The sequence below is a fragment of the Eupeodes corollae genome, chromosome 3 (genome assembly GCF_945859685.1).
Source record: "Eupeodes corollae chromosome 3, idEupCoro1.1, whole genome shotgun sequence".
Lineage (NCBI taxonomy): Eukaryota > Metazoa > Arthropoda > Insecta > Diptera > Syrphidae > Eupeodes > Eupeodes corollae.
The window spans coordinates 120,033,575-120,057,202 of record NC_079149.1 but is presented as its reverse complement, the minus strand read 5'-3'; the positions used below and the strand labels follow the sequence as shown (position 1 = coordinate 120,057,202).

At 30.2% G+C, this 23,628-nt stretch overlaps 2 protein-coding genes across 9 annotated transcripts; both read right to left on the bottom strand.

Moving 5' to 3' along the window:
- Nucleotides 1-1,083: 1,083 nt before the first annotated feature.
- Nucleotides 1,084-20,123, bottom strand: LOC129948778 (striatin-3). 8 transcript variants are annotated; one of them, XM_056059790.1, is made up of 6 exons: nucleotides 19,814-20,123; nucleotides 16,929-17,597; nucleotides 9,073-9,505; nucleotides 8,757-8,993; nucleotides 5,942-5,998; nucleotides 1,084-5,614 (listed from the first exon to the last, which is right to left on the bottom strand). In XM_056059790.1, exons 2-6 carry the CDS (start codon nucleotides 17,163-17,165, stop codon nucleotides 4,476-4,478), a joined length of 2,103 nt encoding a protein of 700 aa, XP_055915765.1. In that variant the 5' UTR covers nucleotides 17,166-17,597; nucleotides 19,814-20,123; the 3' UTR covers nucleotides 1,084-4,475. The 8 variants fall into 8 exon arrangements, with proteins under 8 accessions (XP_055915765.1, XP_055915767.1, XP_055915769.1 ...); XM_056059792.1 differs by having other exon boundaries at nucleotides 16,929-17,279; XM_056059794.1 differs by having other exon boundaries at nucleotides 16,929-17,219.
- A 2,162-nt stretch (nucleotides 20,124-22,285) lies between these two features.
- On the bottom strand, nucleotides 22,286-23,132 carry LOC129950195 (barrier-to-autointegration factor). The gene is made up of 2 exons (XM_056062042.1): nucleotides 22,853-23,132; nucleotides 22,286-22,600 (listed from the first exon to the last, which is right to left on the bottom strand). Exons 1-2 carry the CDS (start codon nucleotides 22,976-22,978, stop codon nucleotides 22,454-22,456), a joined length of 273 nt encoding a protein of 90 aa, XP_055918017.1. The 5' UTR covers nucleotides 22,979-23,132; the 3' UTR covers nucleotides 22,286-22,453.
- Between the last annotated feature and the right edge of the window lie 496 nt (nucleotides 23,133-23,628).

The window sequence follows — 23,628 nt, the reverse complement described above, 5'->3', positions numbered from 1 at the left end:
CATTTTTTAAAGTCGCATCAATAAGTTTAACTTATTTTTACTGTTTTAACAGAGAATAGAAAAACATTAATAAGATTAACTTGAATGCATCACATTTTTTTTGTTTTAAATAAAATCCTGATTTTCACTTAGGTTTAGAAATTCATCGACATCGACTTTTAAAGACGAGTACAACTGTGTTCAGTGTTCCACATTCCGATTGATTGATTGATCTTAGAACATAAAAATTCTATCGCTTTGAGTTAAATTTGTTCACTAATTTTAAATTTCGTATTAGTTTCGTGTGAAAGTAAAAAGTTGAATTTAAGTATGTTGAGAAATTTAGAATATCTAAGTACTTTTTTAAACACTAAACTTAAACATAAATATTTTTCGTACTTACCAAATTATAATCATTTTAATTATATTCTTCTCACTACTGACTTCACACTTTAACTCTCCACATAAAATTATAAATATATCCAATAACGAAATATATATGTACATACATGTGTACATATGATATTGTTAAATAGTTTTTTTTTAACCCGCTTAACAGTAAATCTATTTGAAAAAAACACAACATCGTGCAAACCTTCAAATTGATGACTAATATTATAAACTGATCCTAATAATTAAGTGTAGTTAAAAAACTTTCGTATTTTTTCTCTTAAGATGGTTTCAATTACAGTTTGGGCAATGTGATAAAAGCAATTATTATTTCTAAATACATGAATTTACTGAATAAATTTGAAAAGCTGTAGTGAAGTAAAAACAAATTAAAAATCCATAAACATAAAATGTATCAACATTGAGCTCTCGGTTGATATCATAAAAGAATAGTACCTACTTTTTTTAAACCCAATTTTGATAAGCAAAATATGTTTTCAAGGTCAATTGTGGCAGCCCATATTTTCTATATACTGGTACATATTTGCAACTTTTTCGAAAATCGATAATTTAGACTTCAAAAAGATAAAATAAAATTTAATTTAAAAAATTTTATAAAATTCTGCTTCAAATATAATAAGTAAAATTGTCTGGTCCTTTTTTTGTTGAGGAAATTTATGTAATTTCCAAATGAAATGAAAGACATTGTGAAACTTAATTTTTCGAAATAATTTTTGTCTCCTTCTATATAATTTACATAAAAATACAAAAAAGAAAAACGTAATCAATTTGAATGACAAAATGAAACAAGAGAACTAAATGAAAACATATCTGTATAATAGACGATGTCATATAAATATTTATAATCTATATGCAATGTATTTGTTTTTTTTTTTTATTATTTTTCATTTTTTCAATTTATTTGTTTATTAATTTCATTTCATTTTGCATTTTAGTTCTTTTTAAACCTTGGATCAAACGGTCATTATTATTGATTTTTTGTTTATTTTATTATTTTTTCATCTCACAATAATAATAATAATATTAACTGTAATAATAGTTTCTTAGCCTAAAATGTTATTACTTAAAAATCTCATGGTTTTATAAGATTTTCAATAATATTCTTAATTACTTTTTTTGTTTTTGTTTTGTTCTACACTTCACAAGTTTATCTGCTTGTTGTTGTTTTTTTTTATTTTGTTTTTACTTTATAATTCTGTAAAAATGGGAAATTTTAAATGTATTTATGTGTTACATGTATCATGCATTTTTATTTTTTGAATATCATATTGTATTCCATATTCGTTCCTTAAATGTTGTTTTGTTTGCTATATGTTTTTTTTTTATTAAATTATGTTTTGTATAGTTTTTTTATTTTTTAATTTCTTCTTTTATTTGCATTTATTATAAATTCTAATATATATTCATATACATGTTTTATTTTGAATAATTTTTAAATTATAAGTATAATTCAATGAAGATAAAATCTACATTATATATAATAAAACTAGATTAACTTTTATTTTATTTTTGTTTTTAATTTTCAAACTAGATATAATATAATTTTTAAACTTTAATTATAAACTAAAAGATCATTGCGACGTTCTTTGCACAGATTTTAACTCTTATTTTTGTTTGTTTTCTTCTTTCTATTAGACAATAGAGTGGACACATAAATTAATCAAAACTTTATGAAGGAAAAAATTAAAAAAAAAAAAAACTAAAAGAAGGTATAAAAAAGATTGATTTTTCTTTTTCATTGTTTAATATTTTACTTTATAGAATCTTAGATTTTAAAATTTAAATCTCTTTATAGTCATTTTTTTACTGAATTTTCTTTGAAATACAAAATTCTAGTTTGATATGACTGTAATCGAGCAATAAAAAGAAAAGCGCTAAAATTATATCACCAACATGTTTAATAAAAACAAAATAAAAAGTGTATCGGATCTTATTTAAATAGTGAGGGAGTATATAAAAGGGTTTGAAAATCGATCATTTTGAAATATTTTTAAACTTTGTTTGTAGCACCCATAATAACTTTTCACATATTTATCACGGCTATTAAAGGACAATAAGCGTGTGCTACTGCAAATGCAATTACATGTAGATAGATTCCGATTGTAATAATTATTTTCCTTTGGAAATACTTTTATTTTTCTCTTATGGTACAAAGCAGAAAGTGAAGAAGTTATTGGAGTTGAAGATAAAAGTGTACAGAAGTACTTTAGTTGAAAAAAAAACGGTTCTTCGTCTTAAATTTTTAACAATATAGCACTCATTTAAGTAATTTATACGGACATCTGAATATGATAAGTCCTTAGAGGTCTGAGCTTAATATTTCCTTTTAGCTTATTCTGGAAAAAAAAACTTCATAATATCATGTATAACTTCTAGATCGGTTAATTGCAGAACTGTTGCGGAAATGGTATCGTTCAAGTTTGAATTTTAAGAGCTTTAAGTTTTAATCAAAGCACAATGCCCTAACGTATCCTTACCTGCAATATTTCACTTTCAAATGAAAATTTCAATCATCCGCTGTATTGTATATACTATACACTCTACATTCCCTAACGAAAGATACATATATTTCACAATAATGCAAAAGGCAGTGATTTACGATAAACTTCCAAAGGATGGCATAGAGCTGCATTCATTGAAGCAATAGAAAAATAAAATAGGATAAACGTCACGAACGAGGCATCGAATATTATTGAGAACTAAGCAAACTTTGGCTGAAAGTTTTAAATAAGGACGTACCCAGAATCAATTCATGCTTTGCTCTACAAAAAAGGTTTTTAATTTGCATTATTGTTACATTTAACTGTTTGTTTTCAAAGTTCTATTCAAAGGGGTAATTAAGAAATACATCATTGTTGCAACAAAATCCGTTTGCTTTTTTAATGTGAAAATTTGCAATCCAACATGAGGCATAAAATAATCAAATAATTGTGAATCAAAAAGCTAATTTAAATGCAGATTGAAACTTTCTCTTAATCAATCATCATAATCATAATCAACTAGTGAGCAAAGACCCTTAAAAAAATATGAAAACTTGTTCTACGAGTACATTGAAAATGGGACTTACAGAGCTACTTTGGAAGAGGTAAGTGTTTTTTTGATGTTATTTTTGTTTTCGTGTTTGTTTCTTTTTTATTAAATACACCCTTTTAGTTATAATGAACGATTTTATTTGTCTATGAATTTCTAAATATTGCTTTATTCAAGGCTTGATTGAAAATTATCCACTAATAATATTACGCATAATTATTGTTAATTATACAACAGTTTTAACTTACTCCCATATTTTAAAATTGGTTTTATCAAGAAATTTGGAGTCAGCTGTACCCTTGTCCAAAAACTCATTTCACAGATTAGTCTTCAGAGGTTAAGTTAATAAAAAAGAAAAAAAAATATTTGTATAATTTTGTTTTGAGATTCTCTTGTGAATAGTTGTTTGTTTTTTCCTTTTCTTTTTTGAAATTATGATTTCTTTGAATTGATTATAATATTCATAAATTCATCATACACAATCTGTTTGCTTATGAATAATACAAATTAAACAAAAAAGGAATAAAAAAAATAACATTCAAGCCCAGCCAAAAATATCTTTTTTTTTTCTTTGATTTGTTTTTATTTTTTCATTTTGTTTTCAAAGCAAACTATGAAGAATTGTTTCGATTACATGCATATCAAATAATTCGCCATCTTTTTCTCTTTTATTACTTCTTCCACTAGTATTACTACTTAAATAATCTCGCATGTGATTCCAAATGCTGTGCAACTACTTCATTTTGTTACCATCTATATAATTAATCAAATTTTCCATCATAATTTTGTTTATTTCTTTTTTATTGATTTTTTTTTGTTATTTGTTTTTACATATTATTTTTTTTTTAATTTGTATATAATTTAATATGATTTTTTTAAATTTGTTTTATTATTATTATTTTAATATATAGATGCTTTTGTTATATCTAAAAAATAACTAATTAATTTTTTGCTTTTCTTTCTGATGTTTTTTTTGTTTTGTTTCATAACATAGTTTATAGTATAATTAATATTTATATATATAATATGTATAGTTGTAAAAATGAAAATGCTTCCTAGACGAATACCTTTGCTAGGCCATCCGCTCCTGCGCTCGCAATATATGGTTTTGTGGCATGGAAGGCCACGTCAAATATGCTTTCGTCGAATTTTTTGCGGTGCGCGGTGATCTCTTGCACGCATGTCTTGTTGTCCAGATTCCAGAGGCGTATCGAACAGTCATGCGATCCGGACAATAAATACAGTCCGTGAGAATCAATGGCCAAACTTGTGACCGGCTCAAGATGAGCAACCATCGAATGCACCAGTGTGCCGCTAGTGTTGTCCCAGAAACGAATGTGACGATCTTCGTGTGCGGTAATTGTAATCGGAAGTGTCGGATGGCTAACAACTTTGTTAATAAATTTACCCGTATTGCCAGACATTTCGGTGGCAGCCTCTAGTTTTATAATTTGCTTGCCCGTTTCGGTGTCATAGATAATGCAATGAGCGCTTTGATAAGCAACCACAATGTGACCTGCCTCGTTGCGAACAAAGTCCACAGAACTGGGAATTCCTTCCGCTTCGGATGCGTATGTCTTTAATAGTGGCTCCTTGGCTTTTGGAGACCAAAGTTTTACCGTACTATCAGCTGAGCACGACACAATATTACCTTGGTGGGTGGTCAAACCCCAAACAGCATCTGTGTGGCCATCAAGTGTTGCCGCATGCACTTGTGGATCGTAGCAATCGTATGGATCGATACTTGAACTTGGCAGTTTCCAGCATTCAATTTTGCCATCTAAGCCACCCGAATAACATGTATCACCATTGGCCGACATTGCCAGGCACAATACGGGACCGGTGTGGGCGCGAAAAGTATAAAGCGGCTCCACGTCGAGACTAGCAGACTTTTTGGCTTGTACAGTTTTCTGCAGGTTCCATAGCTTAAGAGTGTGATCTTCGGAGGCCGTAATCAAAACTGGTTCTTCGGGATGGAAAATCAATGCACGTACGCCATCAAAATGTGATCGTAGGGTGTATTTGGCATTCCATGTTTTCCGATAAGCGCTATCTTTCGCATTTGCTACGTCATAATTACTTTCAGCCTCATTATTGACTGTGAGTTGTGCCAATTCACCAAGGCCCAGCGAAGCGTCCACTTCTTCATCTCCGGAGATAAGATTGCGTCGTGTAGAGTCAGTATTGGAGTATCCTTCAAACAAAAATAACACACACACACAAATAGGATAATGAAAATGGTAAAATAAAATTATGCAATTTGTTTACTAAAATGAATATAATATATGTAATTATTTTATTTAAAAACATTCTAAGTATGTATATAATAAGGTAGGTAAGGTAAGGTATGTATGTTCATTCATTAAAGCATGCACTAAATTTGTATATATTTTTTTTTTAAAGAGAGGAAGTTTCTATGTTTTTTTTTTGTTTTTATGTTTTGAACTTATTCATCTACTAATACTTATTGCATGTTCTAGGGTTTTGGTATTTAAACTTTTATATATTTGTTTTTAAGCACCTTCAGTTAATAGATTTATATCATTCAGAATCTGCTCCCCAACCTCGGCATCAATATCTTTAAAAATGAAAAAAATTAGAGAAAAACTAAATAACAAGAATTAAAACTTAAATAAATAGAACCGGAAATTAAACCAAGGCAAAATAAAAATGCGTTATTCATGTTTTTTTTTGTCAACAATAATTTAAAAAAAAAACAAAAACCATTAAATTAAATAAAAAAGGCCAATTCGATGAGTTTTTAAATGTTTTAGCATCTATTTTTGTATTTTTGTTTTGTTAGATGCGTATTTTTTTCCGGCTCAAGCGATGCACTAAAGAAACTTCAGCAACTTAAAATGAAAAATTAAATTAATTTGTTATGTATTTTAATATGACAATGAAGGGAAGAACCAAAGGGTAGGTTTTCAAATGGTTAAATCCTGTAGTTTATTTTTTTTTTTGTAATACCAGTTTTGAAAGCTTATCACAATACACTACATTACGTTAGAATCCACGCAGACATTATGCTTTCTGTTCTTTATCAATATAAGTAAATAAATGAAAAGCTTCAATTAAAATAATATGAAAATTATAAACCCAAAAACATCAATGAAACAAAATTTTTATTACTATAAATTTAAAGCTTAAAATTGGTCAAAGAATAAGTGTAAGGAGTCAATAGAAGTTTAACCCTGATAAAAGTATTTATTTCTTTCACAACTTTAAAGCTATACGTAGACCACCTAGGTGTGACTGAGTATAAAATGGCATAACTTAGTATGAACAGGAATTAACAATAAAATGTATTTGTGTCCGTAAAAGATTTAACATATTTACAGTCTATATCAGAAATTTAAATTACCTTTAATTTTTCTTCCGCGATGATATTTATTAATGCCTAAAAAATATAGGCTTAAAACTGTAAGTTTCTTTCCGAAATGCGAGACATTTTCTTTGAAATAATGGCATGTGTCTTATTAATAACCTACAAAAACGAGCTATTTCAGTTATCTACTTGTATATGGAACGTTGATAGTTATTCTAGTTAAAAAAAAGTAATTTGGGTTTATGCGTCATTTTAATGGAAAGTATCTTTGATTTGATATAGATAGAGTTGAACAAGTTTTTTTTGAACTCAAGAGTTTTCGGCTCTAGAAAAACACGATGCAGCTGCCAAGCAAAAAATTTCTTTTAGGGATTACATCTAGTGAATGCGTTATGAAATTTTAAAAATATTTTCTTAAAATGTTATGTGAATCTATTTTTATTGCAAATGGTCTGTGGACCGCATGATGAAAAAGCAGGCTCTTCTTTAAAAAGATTCAATATGTTAATGATATATGCAATGGGCGTAAGCTGCTGCCAAAATAGTCACGCGTACGTGACGGACATTAGACGAAAACCACCTTAATACTCTTGAAGCAAGATCGTAACGAAAATAGAAACAGGTTGACATTTTGAGCTGCTACGTCGAGAGAGGGGAATCGATGATTCAAATTAGAGGTAATAAATTACACTATATCTATTATCTATGCATATGCTGGACTTCAATCTTAAACCGAGTTTTTCTCAAAACAGCTTCTTCCAAATCTGCGAACCAATCGATTTACTTGAAATTTTGCATACTTCTTTTTATATCAGAAGTCAGTCGATATATACTTTTGTTTATATCAAGGAAAATTAAGTGATTTTGATCTATGGTTAGATCAACAGAGAGTGCTGAAATAAATAGATCCCAATTTGCTGGCCAGCTCAACAAAGGCTTTGATACATATTTAAAATTGAAAGATTTCACCACTGACTTAAATGAGAAACATGTGCTTTTTGGTAATAACAGCTGCGATATTTGTATACTAAAACAATAATAACTAAACAATGAAGTGATTTAACATTGAATTTCTTATCAATGTGAAAAAACGACAAAAGGAAAAATTGTTTGGGTGTTTTATTTTCTTGTATTGTGTACACACACATCTTAACCGTATATCCACTTTATACACATCTACACATGTACTAAAAATGAACTCCCATGAAAAAAAAATATCTATATAATAAATGGAGACTTAAAGATCGATCATGCCACTTAAGGGCAGGCATAGAAGTGTAGTTTAGTTCCTCCTCAACATAAAAAAGCAATAAATATTTGATAAAATGTGCCGGACGACTCATTGTTGAATTATTATGTACATATATGTATGATGTATGTTTGCTAAATTAAATATAAGAAAAGTAATTGCACTGTAATTTGAAATTTACTAAATAGCAGTTGATGTTAAAGAGGCACTAACAATATTTACAGAAGATAAAATTATTTGTAAACAAATAGAAAAACACACAGAAAAAGAATAAAACTAAAAGAATATAAAACACAACAAAGTGATGGAGAGAAGGATAAAACATGATACAGTTAAAAAGAAGAATGTAGTGTAATCGAGTGGAAGAAGCACAAAAGCAAAGCATTTGAGTGTTTTTTCTTTTAATTTTTGTTAGATTTAATTTATATCGTGAGTTTCATTTCACTTAAATGTAAAATTATTTTTCGTTTTTATTTTAAATTTATTTATATAGAAGAAGAAAATAAAAATGCTCAGTGTTTTGGTCGTGTGTTAATAATTAATACAGATTATTAATTCGATATTTCTTTAGTACATTGCTACAGCAGAATAATTTTGTCGATACAATAGTTTTTGTTTTTGTTTTTATTTTAATAAAATAAATGTACATTTAGCAATTTTATTTTGATTTTGCCAAACATTTTATTTTTTGTATATATAAGAAGATTAAAATTTAAGCTTTTATAAGGTTTAAGAAGGTGAGTGTTTTTTAAGGTTTACCTTCAGTCTTTATCATATCCTTGCCCTTGTTTCGTTTTGTGGTCTTTACATCGGATTCATCATTATCGACGGCCATCATTTCGAGGTCATCATTTATTTCGTCATCATCGGACATTTCTGTTTGGGCCAAGAATTCAAAGTTAGCCATAACAGCTGCTTCGGTTTCCAACATCATGGCATCGTTCATTTGTTGTGCTTTTTTGGCGGGTGTACGTCGACCTGCAATATTAAAAATATCTTTCGATTTAAAAAAAAATTATCCCTTTAAAATTGATTCATTCATTTAAATAAAATGTTTATTTTTTGTTGGAATTACCTTCAGATTCGGAGGCGCGTTTGTTATTTTCATTCCCATTTATATTGGGACTAACATTCTCCTCTTGTTCCGAATTATTATTAAGACCTAATAGTGAACGGACACGATTCGAGCGGACATCGATAATGTTATCTGTGTAGCCAATTTCTTGCAAATATTGTCGCAGCATTTGGCGACCTTGTCGCCATGTTGTATTTGAGACCGAACTGTAGGGTACTTCGGAATCGGGTGCGACTTCGTTGCCAATGCCTGTTTCATCGCTTGGCGGTTTTAGTTCATTCATCAGTTGAGGCGGATCAGTTCCGTATTTAAGACGATGGAATTTAACACGCTCTTGTCTGAGAGCGTATTCCAACATTTTAATTCGGCGTATAAGATCAGATTTAAGACTCTCGAGGCCTTTTCGCTCACCTAGTAGCATTGATATACGAGCCTGTAAAAATAAAGAGAAAAGGAATTTTAGGAAAAATGTAAAAATTATTCATGTTTTAAGATAAGGGTCAAGCCGAGATGACTAATCGACTAGTTTTCTCCTCTCAGTGGCAGAAAAAAAGTGTCAAAAACAGACGATAAAAGAATTTAACAACGCACATAATATTTAAAAAATTGAAATTATTCTAAATAGTTATTGAAATGGGCAGACATTTTAACTGTATTTGCATTATTCGATAATAAGATGTCTTCCCAAAACAGCAAATGCAAATGTGACTCCAAATATTCAACATTCAACGCCATTTCTATTGCCTATTTGAATGAAATTTAATTTTTAATTGGGTGACATTGAAAATAAAATGCTTCTTCGAAAGAAAAAAGAAAAAAACCCAACCTATTAGAAATTTAATACTCAATGAATACAAACAATAATAATTATTTATATATTTTTTCTTCCCGCTTTGTTTGTCTCATTCATCGAGGCAATAAAACCAAGTCAGAACTGGAAAAATGAACTGAATTGAGAGCAGAGCAGGGCAAAGCATCAGGGTTGAAGATATAAATTCAGATTTATTACACCCTAGTCTTTTGTTTTCGCAATTTATTCCAATATCTTAGCAAGTTCTCTATTTTTATTGCTAACTTTCGAAATAATTCAATTCTTAGTCATCTGTTCATCCCCGAGATGAAAAAAAGAAGTAGGTATATATACGAACTACGTAAATCTATTGTATCATTATTTTTGTTGGAAGAAGTAGAAAAAAACAAGAGTTTTTGAAGCATCATCGAAAAGTAGAGAAATAACAATATCCAATATTCTTCACTTCTTTCAATCTGAGTTTTGTTTTTATTTTAGTGGATCGATATCCCAAACTCAGCATCACACTACACGTTAGTAACCTTTCGGTTCAATAAACTCACCACCAAAAATAAAAGAATAAAACAAAATAAAAATAATTAATTGAATAGAATAAGTTTAAGTTACAAAACAAAATAAAACAAACAAACATAAAACCAACAAAACAAATAAACTTTCTATTCAAGCTTAATAGTGCAAGACCGTGTGTTAAGTTAAAGTTGTGTTTTTATTGCGTGAAATCTATTCCGAGTTCCATTTGAAAGCCTTAGGACGACCAACGACGAAACGACGCGACGATAGTAATGTAATGTACTCGTAATGATGATGATGATTATACGCTTACGCACTAAGCGAATTGGATAGCTAACAATTTTTGTGTGTATATTATTGGAAATCCTCTTCCACTTTGTGATTTTTGCGGAAACAAATAAAATCAATAAAACTCGGAGTGAAATGTGTCGAGGAAAGTGGAAAGCAATTTCAGTAAAATTGTGACCATGCGAAGTCAAAGATTGACCTAGGCAAATCAATATGATTTCCAATCCAAGTAATAGATGACATTAAATGAATATCCAAGCTTCAAAGACTTTCGCCTTTTCTCTCTCTCTCTCTATGGACCACTATCGTGATATCATCTTTAACTTACTTTTGTATAGGTATAAATCAATCGTTTTAAAAGTTCGATATTAGTCCTACACTTTGGAAAAGTGTGTAAATGTGAGAAGAAGGGGGGAATGTAACATTTTCTACCTTTTGTGAATTTTATAAAATGTCTTGGAAGATAAATGGGTGAATTGAAAAGGTGTTTTATTTAGTTACTACGTGATGTTGAACTTTATAGGAAGAGTGGTAAATAAAATGAGGGAGTAGTATTTTTTTTTTACAGCAGATTGAACTTTTTAATTAAAGATAAAATCCAACGGAATTAAAAAAGGGGAGTTTAAGAATTCTTCGTCTTGAATAAAAATAAAATGAATTGAGATGATCTGGCAAATTTTATATATCCTATACCCAGACATTGTTTGTAAGTGTTGACTAAAAGGTATTTAAATATCTTTTTTGCTTGATTAAAGTTATTGTTGTTTTTTTTTCTTTGAATATTTTGAAATAGTTACCTAGCAAGCTAATAAGGTAATATTTAATTCAATTTGTTTTTTAATTGAGGTTTTAAAACGGAAGATGGAAGTCAAATGATTTTGTTTTAAGATAAGAGAATTCTCAGAAATTGGGATGTTAGATTTTAAAAGTAATTAACACTCTGTTTCTAATTTGGGCTCAGCTTGATGCTAGAACCTTAGTGGTTATCATTTTACTAGGTTGATTGCTCATTAGCTCAATTATAAAAAGGTGTTCTAATTGCACCTAATAGGGAAGCATACTTTTGAACATAGACCTTCTGCAAAGGATTTTTGCAGAAGTTGCATTGAACTCCTTTTGTGTTCATGACACGAAGACTCCACTAAGGAGGCTTCTTCTATAATCATCACAGTGATGTGATGAATTTCGTCATTTATTGTCTCAAACGCTTCTAGGCCAACTTAGTACATCAGTCGCTTGGCTTTTTCAACCAGCAGCCACTTTTAACTTGCATAACCTAACCCATTTCTAATCGAAGAACATATGTACTATATTAATTTGTTTTTAAATATCTAACAACTCTATTATTAGTACATAGTACCTGTTTCGTGATGGTAAGTGAGTTGGAATTTAATGCCAGAGGTATTGGGTTCAAACCCTGCCTATACCATCTAATTTATTTTCACGGGTACTGCCTGTTCGGACGAATTGACAAATCGTCCAAGAGTAATTCTTGTCATGGAAAGTGCTTTCTCAAAATAGCCGTTCCGATTCGACATAGAAACTGTAGAACCACTCCAACCCTGAAATGACTCGCAAACAGTAATCGTTGTGAGTTGTAAGGCTCTAGTTCTCAACGGACTGTTGCGCCACCTAATTTATTTATTAATTTTAACAACTTTATTTTAAACTATGGAATTATTGGAAATGTTTTGTAATTGGCACTTATACTTTTTCTAACGGTTTTAATGGCATAAGTTCAAATCTGAATTGAAAATCAGGTCAAGTGTTTAAGATATCATCATTTAGGGCTATAGAATTCATAATTTATTTTTTTTTTTTCAAAAAATGATCACTAGTTGAAAGAGTTCACTAAAGCAAACCTAACAAAAAAAACCTGAACCTGAACCCTAAAAACAGCAAACGTCTAAAAAAGGTACAACAAGTTTTAAAAACAAATTGGACAGCTATGGAAATAATGTAGGAAACGTATATTTTTTAAATTTGAGTTCCAAATCAGCCTAAGTCTATTTTACCTTCGGCTTGAACACAGCTTTGAGTGTGTTTTTTTAACATTTTAAATGTCAGGTTTCAAAAACTTAATTTCATATGAGGTGATATTCGAATTTTGAACAAGAGAAAGACACAGAAAAAAAATACCATTTTGCCCACCAATATTATCTAACAACGAAATATTGAGTTTTAGTGTTGGAATATAATCTGTTGTTTTACAAATTTGACATAAAGTTTTTTTTCATAGGGCACACAGAACTTGAGATATTTGAAATAAAAAAAATCCGTTGTGGTTTCAAAAACCATAGGTTTGTGAATAAAGGCCAAGAAATTTTTAAGAAAATGTTTGTTAAATTTTCCAAAAAAGAAAACACAACCGAAAAGTACTCGAATAATCATCGTCTTGGTCTTTAACTCAAACTTATCAAACCTTCTTCAAAATAATTATTATTAAATCTTTATTAAGCTATATTATTTCCTAATTCTCTTCCTTTAAAAACAACAACATGACATTTACACTCAATTAAATCAATTTATTTGATTTTATTTATTGGTCAAGGGAATTACACAAACATTCAAATAATAACATTAAAATCGATTTGAGAAGAAAACAACATATACATTTTTGCATAAAGACAAAGAGAAAAACTATAAGCTGTAACAACAACACAAAACACGATACAATGCCGCCGCTGTCTCGATTAAAGAAAAGTGGGAGTGCATGGCAATTATAATATAACAACAAAATATAAACCTATCTGACGGAAGACGATCAACAATTATTATATTATTATTCCATGATAGACAATGGAGGGAAAGGCATCAAGACACGTATTTGCACATGCTTTACAACCTCTTCTTCTCTTCTTGTAATATAATGTGTACATATATGATAGAAGGTGTTGCGCAATCGCAATTAATTTAATAAACGATTCAGTTTTGTTTCTAAAAGGCATGCAAACGGGAACGGGAAGTACTTTTTTGATTAAGAAGAATTTAATTTTTTTTCATTTCTAAATTAGGGCAGTAGGTGGCTTGATCAGCTTTGAATATCGTTTAATAGAGAACTTACTACTTACACTGCTCTTTTTGATTGTTTCATAAAGCCTAGTAATTAAATATTGCTAGCCATGAGATGTGAAGATTAACTTTAAATTTATTATGGATATTATGGTGTAAACACAACCAAAAGTAGAACAATATATTTTAATGCTCCTAATTTTGTTATTCAAAATTTAGAGGAATCACCTTATTCCATTCGAATAAAGATTTTTAAAAAATTTCATGATCAAATTTTGATTTGGAATACGTTCCAACTCTATGATATTCTTGTCCTTAATCATTTGCATTATCATCATCATCATTAAAAATGATGTTAAATTACTTTAAAAGAAAGATGATAAACAATATTTTCATATATTTTATTAGTGCTATTTATATCTAGGTTGGGTATTCCTGTTAAGTGTATTCTAGAAGATAACAAAACACCAAATAATCCTCTTCCGGAAAGGACAACAACAAATACTTTAAAATATACTACCACTCTGTTGCCTTATTTAAGGCAAATGAGCAACCATTTGTGTACACAATCGTGCTGCCAAAACATAGCCCACGCGTCTTTCCTTTGTAATATTTCTTTTTTATTCAAAAACTGTTTACTTCTGTCACAAGGGGACTCTGTTAAACATTTCATGTCATACCATCTCAATTTTCCTCATCTCTTACTTGTGTTTGCCATTTTTTTACGATATCAACCACACCGGAAAATTTACATAATTTCAAAAAAGAAAAAAAAATCGATAAACCTCACACAATGGGCTCGTTAAAGGTATGCGTCATCATAAGAGGTTTTATAAAGAAAAATAAAAACACGAGGAAGAAATTCTAAAGAAGAATTTCCTTTGAATTTTTAAGTAAAAAAGAAGGTGATGGGGGTGGAAAACATACGACGACGACGTCGACCGAGAGACGACCACAACCAAGACGATGACGACGAGGTACCAATATAAACTATGGCCTTTTATTAATTTCTTCGATGACGGCAAAGAAATATGTATTATGTTTTGTTAATGAATATGGGTATATCTAGCAATACCTATGACAAACAAAGCAATGACGATTAATTCTTACGATCTAAAGAATGTATGGATCTTTAATTTATTTTGTATTCATATACACAAGTATGTACCTTAAGCAAGTTATACACGCTGTACGTATACATCTTTTAGGTTCATGTTCTTATATTTTCTGTTTGAACTTTTACTAAGTTAAAAAAAAAAGAAAATGACTCTAAATATTTTCAAAAGAAAAATATTAAGTCTGCGGTTAAAGCTGGTTTTCAAATCCAGAAACCAAACGATAACTTATAAACTTCTAACTTGTGCTGCCAATACTTCCATGTGTACAAAAGTTGGACCCAGGACACGCGATTAAAACTCGATAGGGTGTAGATGGATTGTCATAGTGAAGGCGAACCGGCTCAAAAAAGTGTAGTTTATGAAAACGACATCGCAGCAGACCATGATTACTCAGGTAAGATAGTGCCCAGCTAACGTGCGGTATAAGTGGAGAGACTTGCCGAAGTAGGCCTGTCTTATTTTTGTCGATGATTTTTATACATTTCGGATCACGTTACAAGTAATAAAACATCGATTTTCGATAGCTTCAATGAATAAAAGAAATGACGCTCACGATAAAAAAATATTGTTTGATTAGGGTTTTGCATGAACCGAACCTTGACTCCATGTAAATTTCAATTTACTGACCTTACCTAAAACCTGACTAAAATCATAATTTTGCTGTAAAATAAAACAAAACTAGGAACGTAGTATAGAGGTAGGTAAAATTATTAACCCCTTAAAAAAATTAAGGAAGTAACCCATGTTGCATAAGCTATCATTAAAATTACCGACTTTATAGCGAAGTTTGACCAATATGGTATAAACCGGGATCCTAGCTTTCCAAAAAATGTTCAATTGTTTTTTTTTTTAAACGCTATTGAACGACCCCATTAAAAATTCAGATGGAAGTAATAGCAAAAAGTTAAAGTTGATTGAACTTTAGCTGTAGCTACAGCTTCACATTGTTACTATACTATTTTCGTAAAATTGAACATAGACAGTGCTGCATGCTGCAGCTATATCATTGTATTTAGATAACAAATTGCTTAGAGAGAAAGGGTCATATCCCTTATTCGTTCAGCAAAGTTCTTAGAATACAAAATCGATTCGTGTCTTGTTTATATGTTCATGTTAAAATTGAATTTGCATTTGCAGCCTAGTAAAAACTATAGCATCTTCCCATGGGGTATTGACTTTTTCTCCGGCTGAAAGGGTTTACCTCAATTCTCATTAATATTGTTTCTTAATGTACTAAACTGAGATTGAGCTGATTTTCTTATTATATACTTTTTTTTAAATTGATAAAGCACATACAAAAATGTTTAATCTAAATTTCAAATCTTTTTTAATGAAACCTACTTGCTTGTACCTATGATGAATTTCTTATCGTTTGATAAAAAGATACATTTTCTATTTCCCTTTAAAAGAAAAAAAAACATCAATAACATCCACTGTTCTCGATTGGTGAAAATTAAAATCATAATGGTAGGATTATTTAACCTGAACAGATATTATATTCGGATAGAAGCCAAGCATAAAAAACCCACTAAAACTAAAAACTCGAAAATGAAATGTTTACAAATTTGTGTAGTATTGCCGCCTATATGTAGTTATTTTCTTTGTTTAACTCATGTTTCAAGCCTTCCCATAGCAATGTTGAAATTGAAACAAAATCAAAATACACACAACACGCAATTAATTGAGGACAAAGTCATTAATTTTAATCTTAGGTGCATCAAACTTGTTTTTTTGCTTGCCTTGCTCATCTATTTAAATTTCGCAGCCAATGCCAAACTCTCTAACTAAACCAGCAAATCATCATCTTGAAAGTATTGACCAAAAGCAAACTCGAGTGCGCGATCGCACAAATTTTACTTGTGGGACGTAAACTTGTTCAAGCCACAGAACCAATAGACTCGTGTGTCTGTCATCAAACTTGTTCTACAAGAAATCACCACTGTATTTTTTATTTTTTTTGTTTCTTCACTGCTAACAACAATCCCACTACGTACAGATAAAACTAACTAACTTTAGTGTTGAATTTCAAATATTAGCACTAAATAGATTTTGAATTTATCTATGACACTTTATGAAGATAAAATTATAAAAAAAATAGAGAAGAGAAGAAAACTCACCTGTAACTCAGCTCTGTCCACATCCCATTGCGATCTCTCCAACTCAAAACGCGCCCACTCATGCTCTATGAAATGCAGTATTCCCGGTATCGTATACTGCGGGGTAGTTTGTTGGTTATTTTGGCCACCACCGCCATTGCCATCGTCACCTGTTCCACCACCAACCACAACTCCACCACCGGCGCCTGTACCCGGTTTATTATTAATACCAGTTGTTGCTCCTGAATTGGTTCCCATTTGCAAGGTTGCCCGATAAGATCGGTGATCGATTATTGATGCCACAAGTTTCGACTGTGATGGAAACGATTTTGAAGCTGATTGATAACTACAGTTGTTTTTATTTGTAACGTTCTACCAATTATGATGATGATGCATATATTGATATTTGGATGAAGATGAAAAGTTTGATTAGTGTTGTTAAGTTTTGTTTGATTATTTTTTGTTTATTTTTATGTTTTTTCTTTCAAAATTATTATGATTATTAAATTAGCACTTATAGAAAAAGACGATTCCGAAACACATAGAACATAGAATACAATCAATTATATACGCCCAATTATGCGATGTAAATTTATTGTAATTAGGTATTTATATTTGTAAATGCTTTTTCGTTATTGTTACTTTTTGATGCGAAATTTGTTGCAAGTTTGTTTAATGTATGTATATTGCCTGGAATTATTTATATTTTACTGTTGAATAAGATTTAAAATCTAACGTTTTAATTTTTGTGTGGTTTTCAAAAAAGAACATTTGAGTTGTCGAGTACCTAAAGGTTGTTTAAATGTTTAAATCACTTTTATTTAAATGTTCCCATATGTTTTTTTTTTTAGTTTTCAACCAATCTTAGATACATTGTTGCTGCTGAGGCTAATGTTGAAGCTTGAATGCGTTATACAAGGATTTAACACTGATAAAAGGTAGAACTTTAACACCACTCGTAAATGTATGCTGTTATTGATGCTTGGGCCGATTTCATGGAAATTAGTAAAATGATTTTTTCTTAATTTTATTATTATATGGAGACAATATTTTGAATTTGCAAAATTCAAAATAAATTGCACTGAAATACCAGAAAAATCACTTTAGTATTTATTCCGCTACATCAACTAAATCTAGAACCATATTACGTATAACAAAACGAGAGGTATAGAAACAATATTCAATAAAACGATGGACACGACTGAATGGATCAACTCGATAACGTGGGATTTTGACAAATATCGTAAAATAGACCAAGTTAAAGAAAAAAAAAAAACTAAACTAAATAAACCTAGATTGATATTTTTCATTTAAAAGGGTTCTAAGATTTAAATAAAAACAGAAATGTTCGAAACGTAATCACCTACTAACTTATGCCTACCTATCTGAACACTTCTAAGTTTTTGATTCAAAAGGACACATAAAATGTTCCAGTAAACTTTTTTAATCAATTTTAATGCTTCAAAAACAATATCTTTTTATTTAATTATAATAGTTTAGGACAAAAACTTTTGAATTAAATACATTGTGTATAGGTACCAAGCCCATGAAGCAAAAACAAGCATGGCTTTTGTTTAAATGTTAGGCTGACCTTGATGTATTCTTAATAAGGTACCTACTGGTTCTAAAGCGGTGGCTGGAGATACGAATTTATATACCTATTCACAAAACGCCCAGTCTCATATTACGACAAGAAAGAAAAACTAAGGTGTTTTGAGGTGTATGCTTTTCATTGAAGCCACATAATTCTTAAGAAAATTAAGTTATCAGTTGTTGTCACTATCAATGAGTTACCAAAACTAAATTATTTAGGTATCCCAGCTCATCTCTTATGAATTCAAATTTAACTCTTTATAGGTAATATTTCACTCTTTTCTCAACACAAATTAAAATTTGTGTAAATATTTTATTAGCTTTCAAAGTATATCATTCTATTCCTACACATTGTCATAGTTATTAAAATTATCAAACAAATCTTTATCAATTACACATAAAAAAATTAAAATTCTAAAGAACACCGTAAACTCGTTCCATGGTGACATTTCCTCTAAATACACATCACAAATCGATAAATTGAGAATTCAGCTTTACCGCATAAGGTTGTGAATACATCTAATTTATTTCGTTCCGAATCTCATTCGCATTAAATTCTCAATTCAAACACCAATTTATTTAATTTTAATGTAATTTATGTGTAATTATAATTCAAAGAATGGTTTTTTAATTTCAATAAGAAGAATGTTCGTAGAAATAAAAAAAACATTTCTTGTCATTAATTCGAACCAACCCATTGTGAACGAGAGCGAGAGAGAGAAAGACAAGGATTATAAAAGAAAATATACCAAAAAAAACAAAACAAATGCTCCCTATGAGAAAACAGTCCTCTCACTTTATCCAATTAAAAACTAAACCATTGTTTCAAACTCTCCACACTATGGTGACAACAAAAAAAACAACGAAACTGAGAATCATCAAATCTTAACGAAACACTCTCGCACAAATTCTTTACACCAACCCGCACCACTACAAATGTGCCAGGACCAAAAAATTTCGTACTCGTTCCTTTCAGAAAAAATCAATCAATTTCCTTCGTCGTGCAACTTTTCGTTCTTTTTTCTCTTGTCTTTTTTATAATTCTAGTTTTGAAGAACGAAAATGAAAATCTTGAGAAATTTTAATGAAATGCTGTCACTTAGGGAACACTTTTTCATAATAAAATTATTATTTATAGGAAAGCCGAGAAAACCACACAAAAATTACACAATATTCTTTATTTTTCTTTTCGCTTCAAGTTTTCATCGAGTTTTGAGATTGAGATAAATTTTTCTGGTAGACGCCTATAGAATGGACTTTTGAAAACTTATGTTTTGCGAGATAAGTTTTAAGGGGCAGTAAATCACGCATACTTAGTATTTTAGTATTGAGAGGTTCCGGTCAATATTTTGAAGATTTTCTTCTTTGCTTCAAACTTCATATATTTTATTCTTATTACAGCGACGGATTTATACGTGAAATTTTCAGGGGGGATTTCTTTTAATTCTTTGCACTCACATTCGATTCAATTTTTACCAAGTTTAATTAGTTACACAATCTGTTAATAAAGTGTTGGTAAAACAATTATTTTTTTCAATAGGACATCACTTCTTTTTACTGAAAATGAAAACTTTCTATCCGTTCGAATAAAAACTCGCCTTTGTCACGAAGAGAAATATTTGACGAAGGTATTCTTTTTTGTAAATCTCCACTTTGTCGTCGATGAAAAGTGTGTAGAAAATTCATGTATTATTTGGTTTAAGAATGTGTGCGTATCTAAGATGGCGATTGGATTTAACGAAGAAATCAGGGATGGTTGGAATTGATGATGTGTGGTGTAAACTTTTGTAGAATGTGCACGATGGGATTTTTCTTGCTTCATGTGTACTGCATTTTAAATGATTTTTACTCGGAAAAATTTAATTTCACTTTTCTTCTACTGAAATTTTCATTCGGAATGAATTGCTTTATTTTTGATGCTTTTCAAAATTTTATTTCTAATTCCAAGTGGATTTTCTTTCAAGTGAAGCTCATAATAGGTTTTTGAATTTTGTGCGTGTTCCGAATTTTTTAGCATACAGAACATGAACGATGGTTTTTAGTTTGAAATTATTTCTTAATCAAACCGTTGCATCTTTGGGCTAAAATCTTGATAAGGAATTCAAAATGTTTGTTTATCTTTAAAACAGATGTAAAAGTAAGTTCAAAGGGAAAAAATAAAACCCATTAAAAAAGAAAACATAACTATCTAACATAGTAGTACCCGTGGCATGATGGTTAGTGCGTTGGACTGTCATGCAAGGGGTCTTGGGTTCAATCCCTGCCTGTGCCACCTTAATTTAAAAAATTAATTTTCGCGGGTACTGCCTCTTGCGAGGAATTGACAATTCCTTCAAGAGTAATTCTTGTCATGAAAAAGTGCTTTCTCAAATTAGCCGTTCGGATTCGGCCTTAAATTGTAGGTCCCTTCCATTCCTGACAACAGTACTCGCACACAGGAATGGTTGAGAGTTGTAAGTCACTAGGCCCTGGTTCACAACGGACTGTTGCGCCACCCCATTTGATTTTGAACTATCTAACATTTCCCCAAGTATTTCTTGGGGCGCTCAGGCGAAAGTATGATGGAAAATTGTACTTTTAAGCAAGTTGAAGAATTCACTAGCATCTTATTCGCTAATACGGTGAATTCAACCTGAATTTTAAATCAGACGTAAAATTGTTGGTCCCATTATAGTTTTTATATTCACTAGCATCTTCTTCGCTAATACGGTGAATTAAACCTGAATTTTAAATCAGATTTAAAATTGTTGATCCCATTATAGTTTTTATATATTTTTTTTTCATTATTTCATCAGTATTCTTTCAATGGTTTAAGGGAGGACTATGTAAATGGAAATAATGACGCGATAATTATTAAAATAAAGATGACGTAATTTACTCTACGACTGTGCTCAGTTGAACCTAAATGCTAGTGACTCACTTTACCTCCCTCCGCGCCCTTCGATTTATTTTTATAATTGGTTAGAGTGGGATAAAATGATGTGACGTCAAAATGTGAATACGCAATATTCCTATTGGCCAATTTTATACCTTTCTTTTTATTTAACCAATCATAATAAACAGTACAGTGCAGCACGGATATAACAAAGTCTGAAACTTAAACAAATTCCTTTCTTTTAACCTTATACCTACCAACATGAAATATTTAACAGTTTCTTATGTCTAAAATACTGAAAATTGATATTACCAACTGATTTTTTTAAAAGGATTTACTAATATTTAACGTTAATAATGTTTCACGCCCTTAGTCAAAACTGTTCGTACATTTGAATTTTAAATTTCAGTACAAAGGTCAATTTTCAATTAAAAATTGGTGTTTTCAATCCTGGCGAAGGTAAAGGATTGCATTAGTACAGATTGGTATAAATTTTTCTTGAAATTACAAAACTATTGATGAAGGTGTATTTTACAGAAAAAGATCTTGGGCGTTCATCCCACACACATTATTTTCATCGTTCACATGAAGTGCAATAGATAGTTTGGGTCAAATCGGACTACAAAATAGGACGCTATCTTTCTAAAAGGCAAAAAATACTATTGGAAAATTATTTGATTCGTCTAAGAATATCCAAAACAAGTGCAACAGCCATATTATATTTATTAAAAAAGACCCATTATCTTTTTAGCCCGCATTTAGAAAGGTTTTAAGTGTTTCACTATAGCAAAGAAATGCAACAAGTTTTTTTCGTCAACATTTTATTGATTGTAAAAAATAATTATTTTATACATTAATTTTATAAATAAACTTTAGATAAATTTATTAGATTATTTATATTGAAGCTTCCTTCAGCAACTATAGGTAGTATTAGGCACGTTAACATTTTTTTATACTCGGGACAATTTAGTTTTTTACTTTTTTTTATACATATTAACGATTCTAAGTTTTACAGAAATTATATTTATAGAAGTTATACACTAAAGATATGGAAAGTTATTTGAACATTACATGTTATTCACATAAACTCCTCGCACCAGTCATTAAGACAATGGTAGCAGTCGGACGCTTGTTTCGAGCTCGCATTGCAGACATCTTTCATCCATTCCTTGAAGAGTTCTTCGTCTTTTTTGAGAATTAAATATTGCCCCAAAACAGTGTATGCCTGCAAATATACAATAAACAATATAATTGATTATTTAGTTTTCATTCCAATGGGATGGGACACGCGTGAATAGAAATTAAATTATTGTGAGGCATGCAGTAGCGGCGGGGCTCCAAAATGAATCCACAATCCACACATTTCACAAAACATTCTAGAAATTTACTCACGCATCACCTAGCACATTTATTTCTTTTGTTTTTTTCCTTTTGTTATTCAAAACTTTATATTGAGAATAGAATTTTAAGTAGGTACCTTATCGAAACCAGCTTCAGTTAATCGTCCACCAAGCGTTTCTCCAACGCCGGCCAATTCCGTCACAGATTTCTGACCCATGGGTTCAGCAACGAAATTTCTATATTTAGCTGATGTTCGAGACATTTTTCGGAATGTTTTATAATGATTGAAATGTTAAATTGCTTTGAAAATTATGCACACAACCCAAGAGCGAACAATTAATTCACAACTTTTTTTTAGAAACAGAAATTAACAATGACGCACTCTTTGACTCTTCGTAATTTCGTATTCGTCTTCCTCGTCGTACAAGTACTTAGTACAACAACATGGACGTTTTATTTGAAATGTTTTATTTTAGTGGAGAGTTTCGTTAAGCAATAACAAAAAAAAAACATTTTTTGGAGAAAATTAACTGTGCTGTAGTTTCATGTGCTCGTTGCATGGCGGCGGACATAATAGAGTAATGTTTCATTGTTTGGCTGTGTGAACATAACATAAAGGTCTGCTTAGATTAGACACTACGATATAGGTAATAATAATTTTTTCTTCAAAATGCTTCCGAATCTGGTGCAGTTATTAATTCAGCAAAACATATTCTGTTTATAGTTTAATTGTATAATTTTTAAACTCCGTACAAAGGGGGTAAATCAAATATTTCAATGAGAAACATTCTCACAATGTTTTATGCTATAAGTGACAGGTGACGATTTGTTACTTTACAAATTGACAATTGTCAAAATCTGTTTCACAAACAATTTGCCAATTTTGTTGAATAGTAGGAAAATACCCCAATT